Source organism: Mytilus galloprovincialis, chromosome 4 (assembly GCF_965363235.1).
Source record: "Mytilus galloprovincialis chromosome 4, xbMytGall1.hap1.1, whole genome shotgun sequence".
Taxonomy (NCBI): domain Eukaryota; kingdom Metazoa; phylum Mollusca; class Bivalvia; order Mytilida; family Mytilidae; genus Mytilus; species Mytilus galloprovincialis.
This window is the reverse complement of record NC_134841.1, coordinates 15,230,562-15,250,480: the sequence shown is the minus strand read 5'-3', so window position 1 is coordinate 15,250,480 and position 19,919 is coordinate 15,230,562. Positions and strand designations below refer to the sequence as shown.

Genomic DNA, 19,919 nt, shown 5'->3' with positions numbered 1-19,919 from the left:
AAACACTTTGAGGATTAAGAATTATCAAAATTATCTCCCTTATTTCGTCGAACTTACGAACCAATTCACAAAAAAATGGGAAAAGAAAAAAAGAAAAAGCACCAAAGAGACAGATCATCTGACAGAAGACACAGACACAAAAAATCAAAGAAGCATAAGAGGTAAAACGAGACACTTGAAATTATCTACATCATGTACATCCTTTGAAACAACATGATTATCTTTTATTAATAATATAATTTTTTGATGTCTACAATATATTTTTTTGGAGTGGGTGCCAGAGATGTGTGTGTGTGTCTGAGGGAGCAAGGGTGAAGTTCATCTGGAAACTACGAAATATACATGCCCCACACCAGGACCCGTTTAAAAAGTGCATATTACACTTTATATTTTATGTTTTTAGCCCAAAAAAGGTCCCAAAAATTTGTTTGAAAGTGGCACTGGTTTTGAACTGGGAATCTGTAGGTACATTGTACATGTACTCCTTCAACTTATTTTTCTGGTTAAGAGACAAGGTTGACCTCTGATAGCAAACTATTTCCATTCTCATTTTAATATGGTGAATTAATAAATTATTAAACTATTTTTGCTGGGACTCTGGCATGTCAGAAAAATCAAAGATATGAAACTTTGAAAGAACTAAAATATCTCATAAATAATAACAATAACAATTGTTTTATGTTGTGATATTATATATTCTATCATTTTCTATGATATTATCTCACCCTCTTCATGTGAGTTCAGGGGCGGATCCATGATTTCAGAAAGGGGGGGCGAAGTTTTTAAAGTTCGCCGAGCGGAGCGAGGCGAAAAATTTTTGGGACCTTTTTTGGGCTAAAAACATAAAATATAAAGTGTAATATGCACTTTTTAAACGGGTCCTGGTGTGGGGCATGTATATTTCGTAGTTGCTGTAAAGTGTAAGGGTTGGATATTTTCGATGCTGTATTCTCCCTATTATTGTCTATCATTAAATGATACCAGTAGTATGGATCCAAAGTCTATGTTCTGATAAATTTGATGTGCATGGGACTTATCAGTAAAAAATAGACATGGAAAATTTTCGCCGGTTTGTTGCAAGTAATAAGTTTATCATAACCTTACAAATTTCGTGTTGTAAACAAGATGTACGCCGGGCTATATGATTAAATTTAAAATACGACAGTCACGAGTTAAAAAAAGACAAACAAGCAATTGTTATCCAAATGTTTGGTTGATATATTTCACCCAACAAAAATAAAGGAAATGAGGGTTTTCAAATCAACCAATTGCTAATAATGAGTCTGAAATGACAACGAAGTTATGATTGACGGCCGACAAATTGAAACATAAAGGCCACACCCAGCAGGCAGGTTGCAGTCTGGTCTTGAAAAAAAATATTCAATATATCAGTTCGGCGAAACAGATATGTCGGCCAGACATGCAAACTCTTTCCACAAAATAAAATATGCCCGTTTTTATTCATCATGTTCATTGAATGTTTAATAATTCTGTTGGAAATTTTCGTTTCTAATAGCAAAAATGTGGACAAGATTATTGTTTTCAATCCAGATACGACCAGAATTTTTGTTTAAGGCAAAAATCAGAGTCAATTTTTTTCTCTCAAATATCCAAGACTGTCTCCTCAAATGAAATTGTTCGTACATTAGACTTTATATATAGAGCTCATACTGGACTGGGGATCATTATTCAGCTATGTTATTTTAAAATAGGCTGGGGCGTTTGGGGTTAAACATGTTTTCGTATGATTGTGTTTAATTATTGATGCGGAACTATTTTGTTTTGAGAGTGTAATAGTCTATATATATAGAGTATTACTTTCTGTTTGGTGGAATAATGAAATAGAAGTCAATACGGAATCTGATGTACAGTAGTTGTCGTTTGTTTATGTAATATATACGTGTTTCTCGTTTCTCGTTTTGTTTATATAGATTAGACCGTTGGTTTTCCCGTTTGAATGGTTTTACACTAGTAATTTTGGGGCCCTTTATAGCTTGTTGTTCGGTGTGAGCTAAGGCTCCGTGTTGAAGGCCGTACTTTAACCTATAATGGTTTACTTTTTGAATTGTTGTTTGTATGGAGAGTTGTCTCATTGGCACTCACACCACATCTTCCTATATCTATTGCTCAATCCTGTGTTGCTTTGAAAGTGTCATTATTGTCATCCTCAGCAAAAGCAATGTTTTACTGTAATTTAAATATTAAAATGACTGAGCGACAGTTGTTTCGATACACTGGTCAACTCCACCATAGCGAATCACAGACACATGACTTTGATTACAGTTAAAAATATTATTATTAAAGAATTTTCGCATAAAAATAAAATAAAGAGTACACGGGAAATGGCAAAGTTCACGAAGTGTAGTCTGATTAATCATTTTACAAAAAAAAAAAAAAAAAAAAGTCCGAGCAAAGGGGGGGCGTACGCCCCCTCTGAATCCGCCACTGGAGTTGAAATTTTAATTTTATCTTCATTATATGTTTATGTGTTAACAATCAGAATGTATTGTGTATTGTTGTCATTATGTCCTGTCAGGGTCCCTTAATTGGAAAATAAAGAACTTTGAACTTTGTACATTCATTAGAACATGTAACAACAGCAAAATATCTTGGGGTCTGGACAAGGTATCTGGGATTCTGGATGATTCGTTCCAACTCAGATTCGTACCAACAAATTCATCCCAAGTTGTTTGGTCAGTTCATTCCAACTTTTTGAAAAACTGGTCAGTTCCTTCCAACTTATTCAAGAACAGTTTAAAACAATATTAACCATTTAAATAGCCTTATTATTTTAATTTTTGGGATACGATTGCTTTCAAGCAATCTCAGGCCTCTACAATAACTTTTTTTCAACTTGTCCAGTAGGACAAGTACATACCAAAACTTACTTGTCCGAATGAAATTGTTACTTGTCCAAATATTTTTAATTGAAAATAACCTTTTTACATTTTAAGTTGATTAAAGAAACAAAACGAATTTAAACAATAGTACAGAATTTGATGTATTTCTTTTGAAATACTTTTCAAAAATATGAGTCAAGTACAACTGAATCTAGTCATGTCACAGGACTTAGGTTCTATTTTTCATCAATGCCAGTCTCATCAGACTCTAAACATAAGGCACCATCTGAAAGGCCTGTACACTCATTCGATTTGTATCCTGGTATTTTTTTTTAAGTTGAAAAAAGTTTACTCAAATGCAATCAATAAAAAGAAGAAGATAAACGTTATGATTGCCAATGAGACAATTCTCTACAAGAGACCAAATGACACAGAAATTAACAACTATGGGTTACCATATCATTTTGCATATTGCAAGTATTGTTTTTTTTCTACTTATGATGAAATATGATTTTGTGAATTTTATGAAATTATGTTAATTAAAAAAAAAATTGTGAAAAAATTATCGTTAGGGTATTTATTATAAAGAACAGAATAAGGTAAGAAAATGAGGTACTGATTTGTCCTGGTCTCGCCGAACTGTCTATCAATCATGTCTACTAAATATGTCTCCTATGGTGCCAAACTGTCTATTAAACTTTGGACTAAACCTGTCGAGGTGACCAACTGTCCTGTAAAGTTACCTTATCTACAAAGCGCAGCATTGATTCGGATCAGTAAGACTGGTTTCCGAGACTAGTATACCTTTAACCTGTTAAAAAGTACCTGACAAAGAACCAGTTAAAAATTATAGATTGCAAGTAAACATGTTGAAGAAAAAGGTTTTGCATTTGAATAAACAGAATACAGTAACATGTCAAATTAATATTTGTTTTTTTTGTTGTTTTTTGTTTATAATTATACTTTGTTCATCAAAGTTGGATGAAATTTATTTTCTGCAGAATAATTGAACTTGTCCCGACGGACAAGCTTGATACAGCTTTTACTTGTCCGACCTTTTTTCCCTCTGGTACCGGACAATCGGACAAGCGTTATTGTCGAGGCCTGAATCTGTAGACTTATACATGTACCAGTGGCTCAGGACAATGCCCTCACGTCAACCGTTTTATTCTAAACATTAAGGACCATCTCAGATTCTTATGATTGTCTTGGTTTGAAAGGTAAAAACAAACAAAGGGATTGAACTTAAACAACTTTCCTATAATCTTCATGTTTGATATTTCCCTTGACTTATATGCATGTTTTTAACAACATGGAAAATCAGAATCCAGCAGTATTTATATTTAGTGTTTTTATAAATTTAGAAACACGTCAGAGGAAATTCCCCAGTTGTGATAAAAATACGAGAGATCTCTTAATTCCGATAAACCTATTTCTGTCATATAAGAACTGAAGTGGAGTTTTACTTATATGTCATCGTTATTAAACTGATATTGGATATTGTACTTTCATAAAAAATAGAGAACCGTTTAGGTTTAATATACGTTCTTACTACAGGGTTTGTTTAGGTAATTATGCGCATGCGTATAGATTTCTTGACTTCAAGGGGTACTAGGTTAAAGGGTTGCTCTGGATTCCCCACTCAATTGATTAATTTATAACTCATGGGATCCTTTCTATGTATGTCTGCTATTGAGGGTTATTGTTGCATAATTTTAAATCATATGCATCATTTAAATTAAAATAATTGTAGTCCACATCGTGAAAGTTTACTTTCAACACCCCTTCAGGCGAAATGGAATCTTCCATATTATCGTTTTGAGTTGTCTCCCTTCCGGAAGTCACTTCTGTGAATTCTGAATCAAAACAAGACGTTGAAAAAAATTTACTCGTTCTGTCGATAAACGTTGTATTATATTAAAAACGATAGCAATTTAAACCGAGGAATGTGTACGGAAAGGAGTCATGATCACTGACCCAAAGGAAATTAAATATTTAAAGAGTGAGGAATGGGGTTCCTCCTAGAATTAACGTAGGAAACTAGGTGATAAGATACGAAGTGAAATACTTCTCTCACTCTGAGTCTCAGTGACTGCTGAGTGAAAGTAAATTTGGAATTGATAGTACAAAAATAAAACACAATAGGCCTAAGTACATTGTTCATACACTTTTAACCGGGATTGGCTACATTGTAACTATTCAGATTACGTAAATTACGTTTTACATGTGCAGTTGAGTTAGTTTTGAAAATAATATTATCCAGATACATGTATTCATGTGTCAATGAAAACAATGGCAATCGTATCCCTCAGAGCAATCTGCTCTTTGATTAATGCTGTTCTTATATAAAATGTATATAAATACTTATAGTTAAAAAAAAAACGTTATTTTAAAATAATTGTAAAAATGAGCTATCCAAACATAGTACCCATTGGTTGTCCTTATAATCATTCATACCAAGATACGTCCTAAAGTTGATTTTTATGTGTTTATGTATGTTATAAATCAAAATATGAGAGTTTGAATGACTAAATAATCAAATATTGTACACATAAATCTTCGTTTTTAACGTCATTTGTACCAGATTTGATATTTACAACAAAATTTTTTGGAAGCTGAATAATCGATAGACAATTTAAAACATTAAAATTCCATGAGGTATTTTGGTAATTTAAATTTCTAAAATTGTCATCTTTGCCCCTCCACTATGTGCATTATAAAAAAGTTGGAACAAATTGTTAAGTCTGATTAATAATGAACTAAATCAGTTGGAACAATTTGGTAAGTCTGATTAATAATGAACTAAACCAGTTGGAACGAATTGACCATTGACTTGGTACGTTGTGTCTAAATCTTGAACAAACTGGCTTGAAATAAATCGGACTTGGAACAAATTGACTAGCATTCCGTCTCAAAGATAATGGTAAGTATTGGTGCAATTTCATGTGAAAGTTCTTTTAAAAATCTTGGTTTAATTTCATCTGGTCTTGCTGCTTTGTTGGGATTTAAGTTATGTAAAAGTTTTTGTATACCTTCTGTTTTTGGGGAAAGACAGCTTCAAGCCGTCAATTCCCTATGGGGTTGACCAGAGTGACATCCCCCTCACGTCATTCATTTTGTTAGCTCACCTGGCCCAAAGGGCCAAGTGAGCTTTTCCCATCACTTTGCGTCCGTCGTCGTCCGTCGTCGTTAACTTTTACAAAAATCTTCTCCTCTGAAACTACTGGGCCAAATTAAACCAAACTTGGCCACAATCATCATTGGGGTATCTAGTTTAAAAAATGTGTCCGGTGGCCCGGCCAACCAACCAAGATGGCCGCCATGGCTAAAAATAGAACATAGGGGTAAAATGCAGTTTTTGGCTTATAACTCAAAAACCAAAGCATTTAGAGCAAATCTGACATGGGTAAAATTGTTTATCAGGTCAAGATCTATCTGCCCTGAAATTTTCAGATGAATCGGACAACCCGTTGTTGGGTTGCTGCCCCTAAAATGGTAATTTTAAGGAAATTTTACTGTTTTTGGTTATTATCTTGAATATTATTATACGACCGCAAAAATTTTAATTTTTCGTCGTATATTGCTATCACGTCGTCGTCGTCCTGCGTCGTCCGAATACTTTTAGTTTTCGCACTCTAACTTTAGTAAAAGTGAATAGAAATCGATGAAATTTTGACACAAGGTTTATGACCACAAAAGGAAGGTTGGGATTGATTTTGGGAGTTTTGGTCCCAACATTTTAGGAATTAGGGGCCAAAAAGGGCCCAAATAAGCATTTTCTTGGTTTTCGCACTATAACTTTGGTTTAAGTAAATAGAAATCTATGAAATTTTGACACAAGGTCTATGACCACAAAAGGAAGGTTGGGATTGATTTTGGGAGTTTTGGTTCCAACAGTTTAGGAATTAAGGGCCAAAAAAGGGCCCAAATAAGCATTATTCTTGGTTTTCGCACAATAACTTTAGTATAAGTAAATAGAAATCAGTGAAATTTAAACACAAGGTTTATGACCACAAAAGGAAGGTTGGGATTGATTTTGGGAGTTGAGGTCCCAACAGTTTAGGAATTAGGGGCCAAAAAGGGGCCCAAATAAGCATTATTCTTGGTTTTCACACAATAACTTTAGTATAAGTAAATAGAAATCAATGAAATGTAAACACAAGGTTTATGACCACAAAAGAAAGGTTGGGATTGATTTTGGGAGTTGAGGTCCCAACAGTTTAGGAATTAGGGGCCAAAAAGGGGCTCAAATAAGCATTATTCTTGGTTTTCGCACCATAACTTTAGTATAAGTAAATAGAAATCTATGAAATTTAAACACAAGGTTTATGACCATAAAAGGAAGGTTGGGTTTGATTTTGGGAGTTTTGGTCCCAACAGTTTAGGAATAAGGGGCCCAAAAGGGTCCAAAATTGAACTTTGTTTGATTTCATCAAAAATTGAATAATTGGGGTTCTTTGATATGCTAAATCTAACTGTGTATGTAGATTCTTAATTTTTGGTCCCGTTTTCAAATTGGTCTACATTAAGGTCCAAAGGGTCCAAAATTAAACTTAGTTTGATTTTAAAGGGGCACTAGCTGTCAAATTCATGGTCACCGATTTGACTCAAATTCTCATATTTGATTTATAACAATGTAAAACATTTATCCAAACTATCAAAAGTCTAAAATAAACAATTTACAAAGCATGGGGTAGATAATATATAGGTTCGTTTCGTGTGTATTTTAGTCCAGACGCCATCTAATTAACTACCGATTTGACCTCAGATGACCATATAAGCGATGTAAACATAAATACAGATATGAATAGATTAAACCAACACGTGCAATTGGATTTTTATAGGTCTGTTTGATTTTATTTTATAGATTAAAAATAGATGTTTCTCATTGTTTTTAACCGTTTAAGAATGATTTTATGTGCATCGAATTAGTAATCAAATGATTTACCGTAGTTTCACTTTCATTGTTGACATTCTTTTTCTTTAAATAACCAGTACACGTACAATGCATGTGTTGTCAATCTCTAGCTAGGGGTTAAATTGAAGTTGACATGAATACGGATTTAAAGAGGTCGACTCATTCACTTGCAAGTGAATTACTAATTATCAATGTTTCTTAGCGTAATTTGACAAAATTGAACCTTTTTGGCTGCAAAAAGCGAATTGTTATTTCACTATTTCACTTTCATTATTGATTGAACAGAAAAAAATCAAACTTTAGATTTTTTATATATATCTCGTAGCTAGTGCCCCTTTAACAAAAATTGAATCCTTGGGGTTCTTTAATATGTTGAATCTAAAAATGTACTTAGATTTTTGATTATTGGCCCAGTTTTCAAGTTGGTCCAAATCGGGGTCCAAAATGAAACTTTGTTTGATTTCATCAAAAATTGAATAATTGGGGTTCTTTGATATGCCAAATCTAACTGTGTATGTAGATTCTTAATTTTTGGTCCCGTTTTCAAATTGGTCTACATTAAAGTCCAAAGGGTCCAAAATTAAACTAAATTTGATTTTAACAAAAATTGAATTCTTGAGCTTTTTTGATATGCTGAATCTAAACATGTACTTAGATTTTTGTTTATGGGCCCAGTTTTCAAGTTGGTTCAAATCAGGATCCAAAATTATTATATTAAGTATTGTGCAATAGCAAGAAATTTTCAATTGCACAGTATTCAGCAATAGCAAGAAATCTTCAATTGCACAGTATTGTGCAATAGCAAGAAATTTTCAATTGCTCAGTATTGCACAATAGCAAGAAATCTTCAATTGCACAGTATTGTGCAATAGCAAATATTTTCAATTGCACAGTATTGTGCAATAGCCAGAAGTATCTAATTGCACAATATTGTGCAATAGCAAGAAATTTTCAATTGATTGGAGTTATCTTTCTTTGTCCAGAATAGTAATTGAGTCAACTTAAATCATTGTTTTATACAATATACAATGTATATTCACTTTTACTACCAACTGATAAATTAAAACAATCTTTACCATTCAGTGATAACAAGCACCTTTTGTTACATTTTAATATTTTATGATGTATTTAAATGAGTAGTTATTGTTGCAAACTCCATTAGAAATTTGAATTGAGATCAGTTTTGGAAAAAGGGAAAGGGGGATGTGAAAAAAAAGGGGGGGGGGGTGGTTAAATTTTTCTCATTTCAGATTTCATAAATAAAAAGAAAATTTTTTCAAACATTTTTTTGAGAGGATTAATATTCAACAGCAAAGTGAATTGCTCAAAGGCAAAAAAAAAATTTTTAAGTTCATTAGACCACATTCATTCTGTGTCAGAAACCTATGCTGTGTCAACTATTTAATCACAATCCAAATTTAGAGCTGTATCCAGCTTGAATGTTGTGTCCATACTTACCCCAACCGTTCAGGGTTCAACCTCTGCGGTCGTATAAAGCTGCGCCCTGCGGAGCATCTGGTTATAGATAGAGATAAACTGTAAACAGCAATAATGTTCAGCAAAGTAAGATTTACAAATAAGTCAACATGACCGAAATGGTCAATTGACCCCTTATAGGAGTTATTGCCCTTTATAGTCAATTTTTAAGCATTTTTCGTAAATCTTAGTAATCTTTTACAAAAATTTTCTCCTCTGAAACTATTGGGCCAAATTAATCCAAACTTGGCAACAATCATCATTGGGGTATCTTCTTTAAAAAATGTGTGGCGTGACCCTGCCAACCAACCAAGATGGCCGCCATGGCTATAAATAGAACATATAGGTAAAATGTAGATTTTGGCTTATAACTCTAAAACCAAAGCATTTAGAGCAAATCTGACATGATGTAAAATTGTTTATCAGGTCAAGATCTATCTGCTCTGGAATTTTCAGATGGATCGGACAACCCGTTGTTAGGTTGCTGCCTCTGAATTGGTAATTTTAGGGAAATTTTGCTGTTTTTTGTTATTATCTTGAATATTATTATAGATAGAGATAAACTGTAACAGCAATAATGTACAGCAAAGTAAGACCTAAAAATAAGTCAACATGACCAAAATGGTCAATTGACCCCTAAGGAGTTATTGTCCTTTATAGTCAATTTTTAACAATTTTTCATAAAATTTGTTAATTTTTACTAACATTTTCCACTGAAACTACTGGGCCAAGTTAATTATAGATAGAAATAATTGTAAGCAGCAAGAATGTTCAGTAAAGTAAGATGTACAACCACATCACCATCACCAAAACACAATTTTGTCATGAATCCATCTGTGTCCTTTGTTTCATATTCACATAGACCAAGGTGAGCGACACAGGCTCTTTAGAGCCTCTAGTTTAGATAGTGTGGAAAAACCCCTAACAAATCTTACTGAGATTGATGAAAAGGAGACACACACATGAATAGATGGACTTTAAACACTTTTTTACACATTTCCCTTCTGTTTCTCGCGAAATTATTGTATCTTGAGCTCTCCTTTACACTATTTACGTTTCTTTTACAATCCGGAAAAATCAGTATGACGAGATATTCTAAATATATCCAACCTACATTATATTCAAGAGTGACGTCATTGTGGGAATGCCACACTACGCAGAAGCAGGGTTATCCGTCACTGGTTATTTAAATCATTCTCAGAGTTCGTGCACTAATTAAAAATTGGTATTTGTTAAATTTAAACATAACTATGTTTGCTGTTGATGATTCAAACATGCAATAATTTGTAGGTCAACAACTTTCAAAGTAAACAAAGACCGTGGGGATACATGAGATTGGGGAGAGAAACGACTTTATTCATTTTTACCTTAAAATTCTGTTTTGAGAATCTTTGTCCAATTCAGGAGCACTTTAATTGATGAGTAATTATCCACTAAAATGAAAGTTAATGTATCTGAACACTTAAAATGTGACATTTAGTATATGATTAGTAGTCTTCCATTAAAACTAAATTTGTGTACGAACACAATCATTGTATTAAATTAAGAATGTTGCATTTTGTAGTTTAAACCTATATATATATTCATGAAATTTACAAATATTTCAAAATGTTTGATCATATTGTTTTTTATTAGTACCTGTATCCCTGTGATGAGAGTTGTAACTGGGAACTTTATCAATGGAAATTTAAAACTGAATAGATTTTTCAGTTCTAACTTTCTTAAGAAAATAATAAAAAATCTTACAGTACTGTCACAAAAAATGGAAAATGGCCCTAGCCTGCAATTCAGTGGTACACAATTAAGATTTCAAAAAATATTGTAGTTGTTTTTAAATGACAGAATTCAGTTGAATTTTATATAATTTGCTATCAACTTTAATCGAATGTTTAGATTTAGAAGATGCAGATCTCTTCCACAGTCTAAATTGAATCCTAAACTAAGGAAACGAAATTTAAAAAAAAAATAATTGAAACAAGGGCTGTCTTTCCTCTCAGAGCTATTCAGCTCTTTGATTATGATTATGGGTGGAAAAGGAGTATTTTGTGGCATGTTACACTGTTTGACAAATTCTGTATGGGAAATATTAGATGCTGGTGTAAATACAGACTGGAATTGTGCCCCAGCTTTTTGTAGTGGATCAGTTAGGAGTTTGCCATCTTGTTTAATTTCAGTAATTTCACTATAATCATTTTTTTTTATGTTTAAAGTAGGTCCCAAATTTTTTCATAGTGCCAAAATCTGTTTCATCTTGTAGTGGTAATATTATATGATGCTTTCAAGGTATTTCCCAGTATGATTTTCGTCTACTTTCCTGCACCTGGTGTTTAAATATTTTGTATTTTTTAGGAAGTGATGCATTCCCGATTTTTTTAGATTTTTTATAGTCAGTTAAAACAGGTGTTGTTCCAGATGACTGAAAAACTGCCCATGTCTATCCTGTATACCAAAAAGTCAAAAAATATAACCCTGAAAACTACCGCCCTATATCACTCACATGTATTTGTTGCAAACTTTTAGAACACATCGTAGTTAAACACATCATGAAACATGCAGATAATCACAACATTTTATATCCCCTACAGCATGGATTTCCCAGAGGTCGATCCTGCAAAACACAACTACTAGAATTTATAGATGTCTCACTTAACATGGAAAACGGTAAACAAACAGATATTTTGGTCATGAATTTTTCTAAAGCATTCAATAAAGTTTCACATTCTTTTTTAACTAATAAACTTCACCATTAGGGGATACAGGGGGAATTAAATTACAGTACTGGATACAAATTTTCTTAGCAATCGTAAACAGGCAGTAGTTCTAGACAAATGCTAGAGGGGTCTAACATCTACAGTAGTTTATTTGGCAATCAAATCAAATTCAGATGCATCAACATTACAAAAAGATCTTGACAAACTGGCATCGTGGGAAACTACGTGGAAAATGGCATTCCACCCAGATAAGTGTACGGTAATGTGATTTCAGTCACAAGAAATAAAAAAAACAATCACATTTATGTGCATATAAACAACATATATGCAAGAAAGCTAATAGCACATTAGGTTTTCTAAGGAGGAACCTGAACATAAGTTCAACATCCATTAAAGAGCAAGCATATAAGTCCCTAGTAAGACCATCACTAGAGCATGCTTGCTCTGTTTGGGATCCATACTTACAACAAGACATAGATAGCATTAAAAAAGTTCAGAGGAGGGCTACATGTTTTGTTACCAACAAATACAGAAACACCTCAAGCATTGGTAACATGTTACAACATCTTGAATGGCACAGTCTCTCTGACAGAAGAAAAGACTCCAGATTGATAATGCTCTACAAAATTGAACACGAAAAGGTTGCAATAACTAAAAATAATAAATTAATCCCACAAAAAAGACAAACAAGACATTCTAATTCATTAGCTTCTCAATTCCATCCTGCAAAACACAGTACAGAAAAGAATCCTATTTTCCAAGAACTATTACAGACCGGAACAAACTACCGGATAACATTGTAAATTGCACTTCAGTAGACTCTTTCAAATCTTCAATTTCAAAGTATTAATATTAAAAATTGTACATATTTCAATCAATGTCTTGTTGTAAGTTTCCTCCTGTGACATAATCTTCAATTTGTTGAAGGTGGTCACTATATGGTAGAAAAAGAATAAGATGAATAGAATACATGTATTTCTTCATATGTCTGTTTCTGCTTATAGCTATACATGTAAGCCCAGTGGTTCTCTCTAATTACTTTCTCCAACAGACTTCCCAATAAACCAAACCTTGACCTGGTGATGGGTTTGGGATGATCTTGGGTGGTTGGTTGTATATAAGTTCATGACACATCTCCATTAATCCTTATACAGTTATAAGATGCCTGGTTACAGGAAGTGTACACAGATACATCATTTCTGTAATAATGTCTTTTACCGGAAAAGATTGTCAGTCTAATGCATTCTGGGTAATATTTTCAAAAGCGTACACCAAAATGTTATAATTGGTTTAAAACATTCACAAAAATGGACATCCATCCAATGACGTAACGTTATTTTAATTTTGGTGTACAAACAATGAAAATACCCATAGTCCTTTAGATTCTGAAAAGGCGAATTGTGCACGCCTTTATGATGTCATTTACCATATAGAAGGCACGTCTGTATCCCTGCTCTATTGAAAGTTTCTAGCACTTTCATAATCGTCATTTTTTACAGGGTATAAGTATGGAAATAATTTATGTTCAGTAAGTACGAAAAGCTGAAATCTTGATTCCTGTATGATTGAGGAAGGTATGTTCAGTAAGTTCGAAATCTTGATTCCTGTATGATTGAGGGAGGTATGTTCAGTAAGTTCGAAATCTTGATTCCTGTATGATGGAGGGAGGGAGACCATGCTGTGGCATCTTATTAAATTATAATTTTCGAAATATCTGTTTGCTCAACATGTATTGGAAGTGATTTCATCTCTTACTGCTATGAGTTATTTAGTTGGCTGGAAAATGTAACAGGCGATGAGCATAAGTCTTTACCAGAAAATGACATTGTCTCTGCAGGATGTCTGAATGAGTTTAAGAAGTATTTCCCCAATTCAACTTATAATAACTGATAAAGTATCTACTATACACAGGAAGCATAACTGATAAAGTATCTACTAAATTCAAGCCCAAAATTTTGAAATTTCCAGTTGTGACTTGCCAATTCCTTCCCAAGTCTGACATTTTTCATTCTGGGGTCTTTCATTTAGGTTATTTTAAGGTATGGTTTTTTGCTGTTTCTTGAAGGCTGTATGTTTGACCTGTAATTGCTCACATCTTTGTCCTCTGGTCTTTATGGATAGTTGTCTCATTCAGAATAATTTCACATCTCCCTAAGGCTATTTAAATCAAGAATAATATGACAGAATGTACTCATAAGACAATTCATTAACTGATGGATAGTAATTTTTTTTTACATTTTAGGACAAACTAAGAAAATGCCAAGTAGTTAGTATAAATAGAGTTAATACAGGAAAAGACTGGGAAAGTTTGGAAAATTTGACAATGATGGAAACCCTCAGCAGCATTAATTAATGATTTCAGATTTCATTGCAAACAGTTATATACATTAGTTATATATAAAGATATTTTATTTTGTTATAGAGCAGACTCTGAGTCTGAAGATTCTGATGGTTCTGATTCAGCTGATTCAAGGTCACGGTCACCAAAACAAAAAGAGAGATATAGGTCAAGGTCAAGATCACCAAAACGAAATGAGAGATATAGGTCGAGGTCAAGATCACCAAAATGTAACGAGAGTCGGAGATATGAATCAAGGTCACCCAGAAGATATGAAGAAAAGTCTAAATCTCATAAAAAACATTACAGGGATTCTTCATCAGCTAGCTCTGATGCTGGTAGTTCAGATGATGAAAGATTTAAACAAAGGGAGAAGAAGAAATTTCAGAACATTGAATTATCAAAAGAAGAAAGAAGGTACAGTACATACATGTACATTAAAACTAGAATCTTTATAAAACTTGGTATAGGAATGAGACAACCCCATTCAGATATTGGTTAGAATATAAACATTAAAGTCACAGCTAACTGCCTTGATGGTCATTTGATAGCATGATTCCATATACATGTAATTTTATGAACCATATTAGTATTTGTACTCATACACCTGTACATAAACTTTTATAACCTACTAAAATGCATATGTTTAAGCTTTTCTAGTTGTTTGGTTGTAGACAACTTGTAGTCCTTTTCAGTAGCCAAAAGTGGTACAAATGTACTTATTATGTGATTGAGTTATTTCCCTTTGAACAGAAATGGTTAACTATATATATAAAGTTTGATTACACGAAGTGTTTTAAAATGATTTTCACCTGTTCTCAGATTACTAAGCATATGGTTTATCAATATCAATCACAAAATTATAATTGGAGTGACAGATTTATTTTAAAATTTTCTATTTCTTAAGTGTGGATGATTATAAGCTCTCATTATTAGACGTTTTGAAGATGAACAGATATAAGTTTTTATAGATTTTTTAAAAGACATTGTATTAATGATATTATGATAAAGGACATTTTAAAAATTTTTTTCTATTCTTTTTTATACATCTTAACATGTATTACCAACTGTTCTCTTGTAGGAGGCAAAAAGAATTGATGAAGACGTATGAAACACCAGAAGAGAAAAGGGCAAGGAGAATGGCAAAAAAAGATGCTAAGGAAAGAAAAAAGAAAGAACAAATGGGATGGGATAAAGACTATTTGGTATTTATAACTTTGTATAGTAAAAAGATATAAAAGACTTTAAGTCTACCGGTTGTTATTATTTATCTCTGTGTTTAAAAAAATAATAATAATTAAATAGACAGAAAATGCAAAGAGAAAGTTCTTCCTGATTGAATGCACTTCAAACAAACCAAGTTTTTTCCTTTATATCTTTATTCTTAGACCAAAATAACCGCATGTAAAAAAAAACAGATTTTCAATTTAAAAGAACAACTAGTACTGTTTACATGCTGCCATGATTTTTGAGAGGTTACAATTTAAAGAATATATTTGGTTATGCCAAGTAGAGAATCTCATTTGACAATTGTCATATTTCTTAATTCATCTTTTTTGTGCCCCAGCTGTAGCATAGTTTTACCCTTGTTCCTCTGTATTATTTTGTATAATCAATATGTATGACAATACAATATTTGATCATTGTGTTGTTGATATAGGGTTATACAAACAGTGACAATCCATTTGGAGATGAAACACTGCTAGAAACATTTACATGGAAGAAGAAGAATGAAAAAGAAGGGGTCAAAGTCCAGTCACATGATGAAATGCAAAGAATTCAAAAACAAAAAATGGATGAAAGCAGGGTATGATTATATTACAATACATAGTAGTCAGAATTACTTGGCATCTTGATGGGCTGTTTATTATATTTTAAAAAATCTTCTCATTTGAAAGGACTTGTGATCAACCATAACCTCAGAGCATTAATTTGTAGCTTCTAAAAAAATTTCCAACAATACTGCTGACCTACCAGAAAGTCACTGTTACTTTTAATACATGTTAAATAAAGGAGGTATTTTATATATTGTTTTAGTGGGATCCACATATAAAATACTTCAGGCTGTTTGACTTTAAGATATTCATTGAATAGAATAAGTATCTCTTCTTTTATAAGCCATTTTGGCCAATATCAAACCTAGATGTAAGAAGATGTGATAGGAGTGCCAATGAGACAACTCTCAATCCACGGGGGGGGGGAGGGTAACTTCGATATTTTTTTGGTAGGGGTGCACCATTTTTGCCTCAAAAAACGTACCCATTTTAATATAACATTCACTGAAATTCAGTACCTATAGTTATATAAATATTTAAGAAAGAATGACCTATACTTATATACAATATTTAAAATATGACCCATTGCTTATATAAGCACTAACTCAGCATCACTCATAATTCCTAAATATACCAGCTACCCTTAAGTTTTTATATATATGAATTGACATCGTTTGGTGCACATATATTTTATCGTTATATATTGACCATTAATAATGTAAGATTCTCAATAGCATATTTATATATGATATGTAGATCATACCCCAAATCAATATACAGTTATCAAACGTAAATGCATTTTAATATAGGATGTCATTAAAAAGGAGGGTCATTTTTTTATAAAATCTCGCAAAATTATGACCCATATTTTTGGCACATCCCTGTATACCCAATAATAGGAAGTTACCCCCCCCCCCCCCCCCCCGTGTCTCAATCCAAGTCACAATTTTTAAAATTAAACTATTATAGGTTTATGTATATATATTGAGCTTATACAAATCACATATTTGAAACATTAATCGACATGAGCAAAAAGGGATCCCTGAAAATGATAGTTTTATAACCATGGTTTTTGAAAAAAAAAATATATATATTATCTAAAAAAATATATTTTGCAAAAAAATGAGAAATTAAAGAATTGAAGTAAGGTCTTTCTTACCACCAAAATAAAATATATGCATTTGTATGTTTTCAGAGAGAACTTGAGAAAGTTAAAAAGAGAAGACTGGAAAGAGAAAGAGAACTTGATGAAAGGGAAAGAGAAAGGGTAAAATGATTTATTTTTTGCTCACCTGGCCCGAAGGGCCAATGAGCTTTTCTCATCACTTGGCGTCTGTCATCGTCGTCGTCGTTAACTTTTTACATTTTGAACTTCTTCTAGAGAACCGCTGAATGGAATGAAACTAAACATGGCATGAATGTTCCTTATGAGGTGCTGACCAAGTGTTGTTACTTTGTAGCTGATCCATCATCCAAGATGGCCGCCAGCGGGGGACTTAGTTTAACATAGGACCCTATGGGAAATGCATACAAATGACTTGTTCTAGAGAACCACTGAATGGAATGAAACCAAACATGGCATGAATGTTCCTTATGAGGTGCTGACCAAGTGTTGTTACTTTGTAGCCGATCCATCATATAAGATGGCCGCCAGCGGGGGACTTAGTTTAACATAGGACCCTATGGGAAATGCATACAAATGACTTCTTCTAGAGAACCATTGAATGGAATGAAACCAAACATGGCATGAATGTTCTTTATGAGGTGCTGACCAAGTGTTGTTACTTTGTAGCCGATCCATCATCCAAGATGGCCGCCAGCGGGGGACTTAGTTTAACATAGGACCTATGGGAAATGCATACAAATGACTTCTTCTAGAGAACCACTGAATGGAATGAAACCAAACATGGCATGAATGTTCCTTATGAGGTGCTGACCAAGTGTTGTTACTTTATAGCCGATCCATCATCCAAGATGGCCACCAGCGGGGGACTTAGTTTAACATAGGACCCTATGGGAAGTGCATACAAATGACTTCTATTAGAGAACCACTGAATGGAATGAAACCAAACATGGCATGAATGTTCCTTATGAGGTGCTGACCAAGTGTTGTTACTTTGTAGCTGATCCATCATCCAAGATGGCCGCCAGCGGGGGACTTAGTTTAACATAGGACCCTATGGAAAATGCATACAAATGACTTCTTCTAGAGAACCACTGAATGGAATGAAACCAAACATGGCATGAATGTTCCTTATGAGGTGCTGACCAAGTATTGTTACTTTGTAGCTGATCCATCATCCAATATGGCCCGCCAGGGGGACTTAGTTTAACATAGGACCCTATGGGAAATGCATACAAAAGTCTTCTTCTAGAGAACCAAGGAATTGATAGCATGAATAGTCCTTTCCTTATGAGGTGCTGGCCAAGTGTTGTTACTTTGTAGTCAAATTTTATCTGTTTTTATACGATTTCAAAAACCCAAGTAGAGTCAGGTGAGCGATACAGGCTCTTGAGAGCCTCTAGTTTAATTTCACCTTCAGCAATATTCAAATATAAAAGAAGATTATGACTTTGAGATATGATTGTCTAAGAACCAAAAACTCTGAATAATCTGATTTCCATGCACACAACAGATGGTTATACTGGAATAGGCTTGTGAGCCAAAGTTTGTATATTTATAGTTGTGAACTTTTGTCAACCCAAAATCAGTCAGATCAAATTTAGGTTTTGCTACCATTCCATCAAAGCAGGTCCAAAACTTCAGTAAATTATCTGAAATTTCAAACGGTATTATAATAATAAAAATCTGACACAAAAACAGAAATGATAAGACGTACAGAAATTACTGATGCAATGGTTATTTGTTTAAATAGGAACAGTTACAGCGAGACAAAGAAGCTGAGTATTACAGAGAGTGGGAGAAACAAGAAGACCATGTAAGCTGTTACTACTTATACTGAGTGTTATTAATGTAAAATGTGTTTGATAGAGGTTTTGTTTGGCCATGTATTGCAGCAAGGTCTGAACTTGAAATTATAATGACCCAGAGAAATACCAAAAGAAATAATAGTACTTCAGATAGCATTAAATAAAAGTACTAATGATTTTATAGGAAAGGCAATGTTTGAGATTTGTTGGTATGAGTCTACTTAAAATTGACTTTTGTAAATAGCATGTATTAAGCCTGTTTGAAAATCATACATTATTTGAATCATCATAACTTCATATTGTTTTATATGTATTGCATCCATTATTATATATTACTAAAAATATATATCATAATGAACAGTTTTTTCATTAAAGAGAAAAAGAAAGTGACACATTTTGTTCCTTTCTTTCTCAGTGATTACTTGTCAATGAGTATTTTGGGAGCAGGACAAAAGCCACTAACATAATCTCCCAGAAAAAAAAAGCCCTCTAAGCTAGCTATTGTGTTTAAAAATTATGTTTGACTTATTATAAATTATAATATATGTATTTATCTTTTTCAGTTCCATCTGAACCAAGCTAAATTGAGGTCCCAGATCAGAATCCAGGATGGAAGAGGTAACTTTTATCTTTGGTAAAAAAAAAAATGTTTTGAAGTTTCAAAAATAACTTATTCATATTAATGTTATCATTTTATACATGTTTAAGAATTGCCAGACATTTGAAATCTGATTATTTAACATGTCACATATATCTGTGACAACTTCCTGTTAGATATCTAATATTTTATTCCAAAATTTATAAAATGTTCTCATCATTTTCATTCAGATGTGCAAATGTATTAACTGTTAATGTTTCTAGGTTGATAAAGTTTTATGGTCAATTTTTCTATTGAAAAAAAAAGAAATGTTTAATTTCTTGAAATTACCT

General features: G+C 32.9%; 1 protein-coding gene across 1 annotated transcript in view; it reads left to right on the top strand.

The window, feature by feature from the left end:
- The first annotated feature begins 18 nt into the window (after positions 1–18).
- The window catches only part of LOC143071447 (splicing factor Cactin-like), a 33,405-nt gene continuing 13,504 nt past the window's right edge, over positions 19–19,919 (top strand). Inside the window, exons 1-7 of the mRNA XM_076245730.1 lie at positions 19–161; positions 14,368–14,700; positions 15,365–15,488; positions 15,944–16,090; positions 17,254–17,325; positions 18,935–18,997; positions 19,553–19,607. Of these exons, the coding sequence (XP_076101845.1) occupies positions 76–161; positions 14,368–14,700; positions 15,365–15,488; positions 15,944–16,090; positions 17,254–17,325; positions 18,935–18,997; positions 19,553–19,607 (880 nt within the window). The 5' untranslated portion in view covers positions 19–75. The remainder of the gene's footprint in view (positions 162–14,367; positions 14,701–15,364; positions 15,489–15,943; positions 16,091–17,253; positions 17,326–18,934; positions 18,998–19,552; positions 19,608–19,919) is intronic.